Raw genomic sequence first — 10,615 nt, 5'->3', positions numbered from 1 at the left:
TTTATCCGTGGCTTCGTTTTGTGCCTGGTGACCTGTTCAAGGGAAGAACAATCAAGGAGTATTTTACAGAAATTAAAGAATATCTCAAGTGAGTATGCTTTTATTGATGAGTTAGTCATGTGTGAATGCCCCTCTGTGTGTGAAAGAAGCCATGGGAGTACATGTGTCACGGCGCGGTGGAATCTGGTGCTCGTCAATATTTGGGCATGTGGAGTTATTATCTTAAAGTAAAGTTTGTTCTCTTGTTTTTCTCTAGAGTTGAGGTATTTGAGACTGAATAAAGAGGGGGTTACTTGGTTTCAGAGGTAAATTTGCGAGAAAATGGCTCCCAAATTTGAGTTACTTTTTTGCTTGAGAGTCTGTAGAAACTAAAAATTTACATATTTTAAGCCTTTAAATAACGTTTTTCAGTAAAATTCCACACAGAAATGTGTTCTTTAATGGGCATGAAGGGTGCTGAGCCCAAACAAAAAAGTTCGAAATAAATTCCCTAACCTGCGGAAAAATGCCAGTTTCTTGACTTTCATTATTTTGACGAGCGCCCGATTTCACCACGCTGCTTCATATATGTATGTGAATGGGTGTTAATTTGTGCATCTTTGTGTAATTGTGTTTATGTTTGTGTGTTCATGCTTGCATATGGGTGTGTGTACTGAGGGGTCGTGGGATAACTGAATGGTGATCCATTTATGGGAGGAAAGATTGAGAAATTCTTTACCGAAATTAAAGCATATTTAAGGGGGGGTCCCTTTTTTTTGAGGAGAGCGAGCCAGAGGGTGAACCAGGCAATATAAAAGCCTGTGCCGACAGCGGTGTGTCTAATGTCATCGGCAACGTCATCATGGGTTTTGCGAAAAGAATCCGCGAATCCACACATTTATATCTCAGGGGGGTTTATTTAAGAATATGTAAGAACGGACAGTCTCAGTAGTAGTATCGGGGGGGGGGGGGGGGGGTAGATCTCTCTCTCTCTCTCTCAGTCTCCTGGGGCCATAGGATTACTCTGACTGAAGGGCAGGTAAAATATAATTCTATGAAATGTCATTTTGTACCTTGATGGTGGGGGCATGCTGTGTTTCATTATTAATATGAGTTTAGAAAAGAAATAGCCTTGTTTCTAAGCTGTATATTTATTTATTCTACGTTAATCCTAAATTGTCTTACCTCAACTTAGAATATTATAAGCTTCTGAAATGCTTTTTAAGTACCAACAGTTCATAGTGCTAATTATAATAATTGCAACGATACCATTGCTTCTTCCCCTGTGACTTTATAAAACCCAACTATAAAACTGAAAACTCAATGAGTATGGGTTCTTATTTTTTTAAATTGCAATATTTAACAAATTCCTTCAATATCATTTTTATAATTCTTCTGACGCAAACATAACAATAATAAAAACATTGTAAACCAAAAGGAAAAAAAAAGTTTTATGTTTTGTATTCTCTGGTTTCCCTCATAGGGATAATTTTGTGGAGCCAATTAGAAAAAATTTGGATGACAACAACACTGATAGCCTGATAGCTGAGTACATTCGAGAGATGAGGAAGAGGCAAGCAAGTGGCACTGCTACGACCATGGACGGTATGTGATCATCTTAATAGAAACATCTTGAATACATCTCTTGAATATCAGAAAATGCTGTAGATTGACCATAATTCTAAGATAAAAAGGAATTGAATTTTTGAAAATAATATTTTCTCTATTTAAGATATGGGCAGGAGGATAAATGTAGGAATACAAAAAAATGCTTCAGCCAACCATCTATTCACACTCTACAATTGTGAAGCTATTGGAGCTTTTCCTCCAGCTGCTGAAGAAAGAAAAGGATCTCAATAGCTTAATTATGTACCGTTTGGCATTTGATTATGCCTAGAGTACTTTGATGACACCTGGAGAAAACAGGATCAAAAGTTGAAATGTGATTTGTGTTTTGTAGTTGAGCGTACAAATAAGACTCTTTGTAATTTCTTAAAATCTCCTTTAATGCCTTTTGAAACGACAAGTTTTAGGACATTTTTGAATTGGTGCATATATGAAGTATGAATGTGCGATGCAGCAGGAAAATAAATCTTGATATTGAGAAAACATTGTGACTAAACAACTTTAGAAACAGTGTGAGATTCATACTGTTAGAAGGAACCTTTCACCTTTGAAAAATAGTGCATTAATAACTTGGAAAGAACACGAGCACCATACAGTTCAAATAGTGACCCTTTCTCTCCATCTCTCCCCCCCCCCCCCTCTCTCTCTCTCTCTCTCTCTCTCTCTCTCTCTCTCTCTCTCTCTCTCTCAATCTCTGTCTCTCACATAAAGAACCTGTGCTCTCCTCACATACACACACACACACACACATACACACACATACACACACACACACACACACACATGTACACAGCCACTTGTTAGAGAACAAACAAAAAAACTATACTGATAAAAACATTATATGTATACTGGGAATGTTGGTCATTAGCCTACACATAAAGCTGTTTGAAAATATTTCGGCATGCAAAGTGGCCCTAAAGGCCAGATCAAAACAAGATGTTACAAAGTTGAATAAAACACAGTTTGGGGTGTTTAAGGGAGGGAAAGAGTGGACAAGGCAGAGAAGGAGTGATGCTATGCTGTAACTGATGATATGCTGTAAAATTTGAAATGGGTAGAAAGAACTGTTGTGATGAAGGTATTTGGAATGGTGTGGACTAGTGGATGATGAAATGTACACTCTGCATGCACACTTCCTCGGGACACTGAAATCCATTCTAGAACTTCTCTTTTGTCTCCTGATAACTGGGTTCTGAAGCAGAGACCAGCTCAGTACCTGCTGTGAGATTTCTGGCTCGACTTCACAAAGTAGGAAAAGAGGCATGATATTGATAGTAGATAATAATGGCCGTTAGAATAGTTACTGGAAGAAACCTACAATGAAAAGGACGAGAAGAGACATAGTAAACCACTAAATAACAACTGGGTAAAGAAATGGTATTGATTAAGATTATGGTGTGATGTCTATGTCTTCGGTGTAGAATCATTATTTATTGGCAATTATGGAAAGGGACATTGTATGTGGAAACAACTATGATGAAAAGTTCTTTATTTTGAGGGAAAGACAAAAGACAGCTTTGTAAAAAGAGCTCATAAATTGATTATTGCTACCCCCATTTAATTGAATTCTTAGCTATATTATAAAATACACCATTTGTGAATGACTGTAAAGAACAAACAAACTAAACTTTCTATGACATTATTTCTTGGTCAGATGGGAACTTGATACGACTGATTATCAATCTGTTTGCGGCTGGGACCGAGACATCCAGCACCACCATTGTTTGGTTTGTCTTGTTCATGCTTCACCATCCAGATGTCTTGGCAAAGGTAATGCCCTTGGGTTTGCAGCTGAAAATTCCTGTCAGTTTGCTGTTGTGATTTTTTTGTCTCTGTTCGCTAGAAACATAAAACGTTTGTCAGTGTGCTGTAGAACATTTCAGTCTGTGTTCTTTTACGGAATATTTTTTGTCAGAGGAAGTTTTGAAATTTTGTAGTCTCTTTCTATTTGTAACATTAAATACCATTTTATGTCCTTTACCTTTTCAATATCATCTGTACCACGTGTCCCATTTAAATGACGGTGAAGGTGTCTAGTTATCAAACATTGTTTTCCTATTTAGAAATCTTGAGGTGAGAGCTTTACAGATAATTGACAACCAACTGCATTGTTTTTCTTGAGTAAGGTGCCTCAGCATGTATTATAATTACATGTATTATTATTGTGACATTTGACATTGAATATGAACTTTTCTTTCTTTTTAAGTTTCTATTTATGGTTTTTCTTCTTTAGATATATAAGGAAATTGAAGACGTTGTGGGAAGAGAGCGAGCGCCTTCTATCCGGGACAGGACTAAACTGAACTATCTGAATGCTTGCATCATGGAGACTCAGAGATTAGGCAGTATTGTGCCCTTTAGGTCAGAATCAGTTTGCAACATTACTAGGTATCACGCAACAGACACCTGGTTGTCATGCTTGTGTGATATTTGTTTGCCAAAGGTCCTGTATGTTCCAGTATTCTTGTTGCTTTTTCTATAAACAAAACTTACTTCTTGTAAGATTGAAATTTTTAATTGCTTAAGTTTTAAAGTTATTTCCAATCTAAGGAGTGCTGATTAGATTTTTTTCCCTTTTTCATCTACACTAAAGGTTTGATAAACTCTTTGCAATACCTCTTGCTCTATATGTATGCGTTTAAGAGGATCTTCATAATGTTATTTGTGGGGGTTGGATTCTAGTGTAAAGGACATTAACCCTATCCGTACGCCCTGGGGTCATTTTGTACCCCCAGGGTTGTATTCTTCCCATTTTAGAATACTTCTAGTGCGAAAATCTCTTAGAAACTTTCAGTATTTCTCAATAAAACATTTTGACAGACTACTATGCAAAGCGTACGGATCGGATTAACGAGCAAATTTTCTCTTTGGAAAGTGGTGGCACAAAGTTCCCAACGTCGTATGGATACGATAGTAAAACACGACGTATGGATAGGGTTAAGACTTCAGTATCCTGACTTAGGTGTTACAATATTATGCTAATGATTCATCAATGCTCTTTGCCCCTGCACCCAAAAGTATGTACCTGTTCCTTCACAAATAGACCAAGAGGACCAGCCACTGAGTAGTGACTGGAATAATAATATATATAGCCTCAGATAGTGCCCGTCATGAAGCTGTTGAGGAGTTAATGATCTTAGAGTTCATGATCAACTCTAGAATAGAGTAAGGATGAGAAGCAGTAAATGTCAAAGAGATTTGGAGTCTGTTAGAGTCTTATAATAGAATAATGACAATGACAATCTTTATATATCTCGCGGGGAGAAATATGTCTTGGTCGTTAACAATGGCCGTAGACGTTACAAAAGTTAGACTTAAAGGTGCACTCACGCAAACGCACAACAAGACAGGACATTAGGCCAAGTAAATACATGTCTCACGTGCTGGGACAACCCGCTCCGTAAAACTCTCTCTCTCTCTCTCTCTCTCTCTCTCTCTCTCTCTCTCTCTCTCTCTCACTGTTTCATTTGTAGCACTGTGTGTTTAGTAACCTCACAGCAGTTGGTACGAATGAATTTCTACATCTGTCTGTTCTTGCTTTTTTGGAAATGTATCGTTTACTGCGGGTCAATAGTTGAAATTCCGATGTCAGTGGGTGGCTATGGTCACAAAGCATTATTTCCGCCTTTTTTTTTAGAACGTTTGTCTTGTGCAGATATTCAAAGTTACTTAGATCTAGATCTAGGTCTCTACCAATTGTTCTTGATGACTTTCTTATCAACTTGTTTATTTTTATAATGTGCTGCCTTCCCAAATTGCTACCATAGCAAGTGATACCAAAATTTATTGAAGTTTCTATTGTGGTGGTGCAGAATATCTGAAGGATGAATGGATTCAGATTGAAAGACCTAAGTTTCCTCAGAAAGTACAGCCTCTGATTTACCTTTTTAACGATATTGTGATTGGGTTAGAACATTGTTTCTTTGTACTACCATGAACTCGTGTCTCCAGAACTAATCTAACGCTTTTGTTTATGAGACCTCATACTGTTAAAGCACCATTTTCTATATTTCTTCCTTCTTAAGCTTCTATATCAATTTGTTAGTCTTTTAAAGTCTTTTCTTTGTTGATGCCTTTGTCTTCAGCTCAAACTGATATTGTTTGTGGATATAAGTCTTTAACATAGCTAAACAATATTAAACATTGAAGTTAATTGAAATAAGTGTAGCCTAACCCTTTTCAATAGTATTATTTTTTTTCAGCCTTCAGCATTCGTGTATCAAAACGACAACTGTTGGTGGATACACAATCCCACAAGGCACTGTGATCATGCCCATTCTGGACTTTGTGCTGCGCTTTGATAAATCTTGGGGTGACCCTCACAACTTCCGTCCTGAGAGATTTTTGGATGATAGCGGAAACTTGAAAGTCTTTAACGAATTTGTGCCATTTTCATTGGGTAAGATTAAGTTATTTTTTGTTTAATGTTTTAAAAGGCTGCAGAGGCACTCAAGTGCTATAGGTGCCTGGTGGTTGAGGGATTTGTGAACGTCAGGCAAGGCTGAGGTGACTACTTTTTGATGGGTGGTCATCTGAGTGCATCTTTCGGCAAAAGGTATTAACTCTATCTCATAAAGAGTGCCAAATGGTGAGAGCTCAGCAGTGGCTTACATCTGGTTGTTCTTGTTATTTTGTTGTGTTTTGATTGTCATGCATGTTGTTGTAACACCTGTCTCCCTGGTCAGATAAATACATCTGTCTTTTCTGTTTTCTTTTCAATACCTCTGTCCTTCTCTATCAGGGTGCTCTGTTTGCTCAGTTGGTAACTTGTTGGGCTGTGATTTCGATCACCCTGGTTTGAGTCCTTGATGTTCTTGAACTTGGGTTGTTTGGGGAGTTGTCATGGCTCTCCACCCAACTGGCTCACTCTATCTATTGGAGATGAGCTGTGAATGGAAGGTCCTGCCTCTTCAATAGCCTCACAGCTTTTCAGGAGGCATTTAACCCTTATCATATTATACTCTGCCTCTGGTTTGCTCACTCTGTCACCTGTATGTCTGTTTGTATGTATGTTGGGAAAGGCATGCAGGGTAAGATGTGAGTTGATACTCATACACGTTCATTAGAATAGATTCTTTAACTGAAATTGTGACTTTTAATGTCTTGTAATTTTTACTATAATTTATTCAAATTCGATTGAGTATGATGAACCCAGCTGTTTCACCATAGACTCTCTAATAATATGATTTATGTAATCAAAGCAATTGTTTTACCATACTTTGTCTTTATGATTATAATGGAAACAAAGCAATTGCTTCTCCATACTTCTACCATTTGTCTTTGTTTCCTCAGGTCGTCGGGTCTGTCTGGGCAAGTCCATGGCCAAGATGGAGCTCTTCCTCTTCCTGGCCGGGATCTGCCAACGGTTTGACATACAACCTGCTGTGAAGGGTCAACTCCCACCTCTCAAAGGCGTCTTTGGCCTTGCAGTTACTCCAGAAGCTTATGAAGTGAGATTTGTTGAGAGAGAAATGTAATATTCATTAGAACGGTTTCATGTCAAAATGTGACCATTCGTTTTCTGGTTTTGAGAAAAAAAATGAAGGTTTATGTTCTTCTCCCACTTACTGAATAATCTTGAGCAAATTTGGATTTAGATTAAACATGATGTAAGGATAAGTTGACATTTGCTAATTGATGAAATCAAAGTTGGATTCTTATCCTATAAATTAAAGAAATCTTCACATATTTTGGACAAAATGCCACATCGACCACAAGCGAATTCACGTGACCCGAGGAAAGAACTTCATTGATGTGCAAAGGATATATCGCAGTTTGTCAAGAAAGGTCTACCATTTTTGTAGTGTTTTGTAAAAAAAAAAGAAAAAAAGCCTAACTTTCTGCAGTTCTTTTTAAGAAGAAAAATGGCGATTTTTGGAGAAAAAACCCCATTGGCTCTGGAATGTATCACCTTGCTAGTGACGGCAGCACTATTTTCGGCCAAACTTCAAAAATGGCGTTTAAATTGTCCCATTTTGTCGCAAAACTGTTTATTTATTTTATCCACTGTTTGGAACTACGGTACTGCAGTCTTTTGATATCGGAAAAGTGTTCTATTTTAATTTATAAATATATTTCTATGTTGTTAAACTTACTTGAGGGGACTCTTATGGTCTTGAGGTATGGAGTTTGCCTCTCATTCAATAAGTCCCAGGTTCAAAACCTGACAGCGACGGAAAATGTTCTTTTCTAAAATTGTATCCTTTCACCTCCTTTCCTGCTCTCTAACCATGAATCTGTCTTCTGCTCTCGTCTCCACTTTCCGCCAACTACCCTGTCCTTCCCCACTCCTTTGCTTCCTTCTTACTGGTGTCTTTCTTATTGATCCAAAATCGATAAGAGTAGGCTCGGCCATGACCAGGGCAAAATTCAAAATTAATTCCTACCAAATTGAAAATGCTTAATGTGTTCTGCACGCTCTTATGACCTTATGCGGTTGCGAGCGCTGTTAAACACACATAAATACCCCCAAACAACTACTTACATGAGTGGTGGCTTATCCTAATTTTTTCACTAAAAGTGTAACTTTTCATGAGTTGTAATCTCTGCTAAATTAAACTTATTTAGATGGCTGTGATAAAATTCAACTGTTTTACCATACCTGTCCTAAATCGACACTTATTTTACCATACATATGCCCTTGAAAACTCTTGTGTTATCTTTTCTACTTTCATGTATTGAATATTGCAATTGTCTACTAGTACTAGCTATCCTACCTACTACCATTTTCCACATATCTCGGCTTTTTCAGAATCATTCTTCTAAGCTATGTTAAGAACATTGTATTGGCTTCCCGTGTCAACAGAAATATCGTATAAAATTGCAATATTAATATTATGCCTTAAGTGTGTTAATAAAATAAAGGTTAATATCTTTGTAATGTCAACCAGATTTGTGTTCTTTCTCAATAACTGAGATCAGGTGAACAATATCTTTTAAGAATTCTCAGGAAAAGGGGTAAAGAATTAGCTGAAAAACCCTTTGCTCACCTTGCTCCATCAGTTTGGCACTCCCTTCCTCAACCCCTTAGAGACATAGCCTGCCTCTGAGTCTAATTCTAAAACTAAAGTTGCCAACGGTACAAAAAGTGTAATAGACATATTATGAAATCATTTTTAATTCAGTAGCTTTGTTTTCAGTACTACGTTTTGCACATGTACAAAGATTAAATTTTCGCTTTAAGTAAGTACAATATTATTCATTTATGACTTTGTTCATGTACTTGGAGTTATGTAAAGTGCCTGGAGCTGTTTGTACGTGAGGGTAGGGGCAAAAAAATATTTACCTTATTTTATGTTATAATGATATTTTATAATATAACCATGACGGTATCTGTATATAGTGGGTATTTAATTAAAAATGGTTATATATTATTATAATTACAGTTGGGTATGGGATTCTCAAACACGTTGAGGATTGACAAATGTATTTACATATATTCGTAATTTGAGTACATCGTGATATAGAAACATAAGAGAGATTTTGGAGAACATCAAGGCAAGTAGCTGTGGCAGTGTAGACTTGGAAAATAAACCACTGCTGTCATGAAAAGCCTTGAACAGACCACCTCCAGAAAACCAACCAGAAATTCTTCCAGCCAGAAATGACCGCCCAATAGTTACGGAACCACCTTCTAGAGAGGAAATTGCGCAGCTATAGAATCAAGCCGGCAACAGACAAGAAGCTCAGAGGAAATGAGGCAGGATTCCGCAAAAACCGATCATGTGTGGACCAGATCGCTACTCTGCGCATCATTGTTGAGCAATCGCTTGAATGGAATTCACCAACTTCATTGATTATGAAAAGGCGTTTGACATCATGGACAGGGAAACTCTGTGGAAACTCATGCGGCATTCTGGAATACCTGACAAAATCGTCAAGCTCGTGAAGGCCACCTACAATGGAACAAACTGCTAAGTCTTCCACGAAGGACAACTCTCAGAACCATTCCAGATACAGACAGGAGTACGACAAGGATGCTTGCTCTCCCATTTTCTCTTCAATTGACTGGGTCATGAAAGAAGCCACTAGAGTCAAGCGTAATGGAATACAGTGGATCCCTTGGCAACAGCTGGACGACTTTAACTTCATCGATGACCTTGCACTGCTCTCTCACACACATGCTCAGAAGCAAGAAAAGACAAAGGAACTCAACAGCCTATCAAGGAGTGTTGGTCTACGTATACATTCAGGCGAGTCAAAAGTAGTGAAGCTAGGTAAAATTTCAAGCCCTGCTTTGACAGTGGAAGACACCCCCCCCCCCCCGGAAGAAGTGGACTCCTTTACCTGCCTTAGAAGTGTCATCGATGGTAAAGGTGGAACCGAGGCAGATGTTAAAGCAAGAACCGGCAAGGTCAGCATTCAATCAATTATAAAAAGTCTGGAAAGTAAGCAACATCTCACTGCGCACCAAGATTTGACTCTTTAACTCCAACATCAAGTCTGTGGTCCTCAACGGTTGCGAAACTTGGAAGACAACAAAAGCAGTACTGAATAAAGTGCAGACTTTCATCAACAGACGACTGAGGAGTATTCTAAGAATTAAGTGGCAGGATAGCATAAGAAATGAAGAGCTGTGGGAAAGGGCAGGACAAAAGGATATAGAAGTAGAAAAAGGACTAAGAAAGTAGGGATGGATGGGACACACCTTAAGAAAGCCCAGCGGAAACATCACAAGACAGTCACTGTAGTTGAACCCACAAGGAGCACCAGGCAGGGGCAGGCCCTGAGAAACATGGAGGAGATGCGTGGAAAGAGACATGAGAGAGATGAAGCTCACTTGGAACGAGCTTGGAAGGCTGGCCCAGGACAGAGATAAATGGAAGGAGCTTGTATGTGGCCTATACCCTGCCAGGGGTGAAAGGCATTGATGATGGTGGTGTGATGAAAAGTACATGTACCCGGTATCGACACAAGGATAAAAGAATGGAAAACGCGTGCGCCTTGTTTCATTTTAAAGCAAGACACAAGAAGAGATTGATGCTGATGGCATGGACACAATTTTAAAAAT

General features: G+C 38.3%; 1 protein-coding gene across 1 annotated transcript; it reads left to right on the top strand.

The window, feature by feature from the left end:
• The first annotated feature begins 1,367 nt into the window (after positions 1-1,367).
• LOC101856195 (cytochrome P450 2U1) lies at positions 1,368-8,000 on the top strand. The gene is made up of 5 exons (XM_005102528.2): positions 1,368-1,584; positions 3,260-3,375; positions 3,839-3,966; positions 5,808-6,004; positions 6,898-8,000. The coding sequence occupies exons 1-5, from the start codon at positions 1,542-1,544 to the stop codon at positions 7,080-7,082; spliced, it is 669 nt and encodes a 222-aa protein (XP_005102585.2). The 5' UTR covers positions 1,368-1,541; the 3' UTR covers positions 7,083-8,000.
• Positions 8,001-10,615: the final 2,615 nt, after the last annotated feature.

Source organism: Aplysia californica, unplaced genomic scaffold, assembly GCF_000002075.1.
Source record: "Aplysia californica isolate F4 #8 unplaced genomic scaffold, AplCal3.0 scaffold00329, whole genome shotgun sequence".
Lineage (NCBI taxonomy): Eukaryota > Metazoa > Mollusca > Gastropoda > Aplysiida > Aplysiidae > Aplysia > Aplysia californica.
This window is presented reverse-complemented; position numbering and strand designations above follow the sequence as displayed.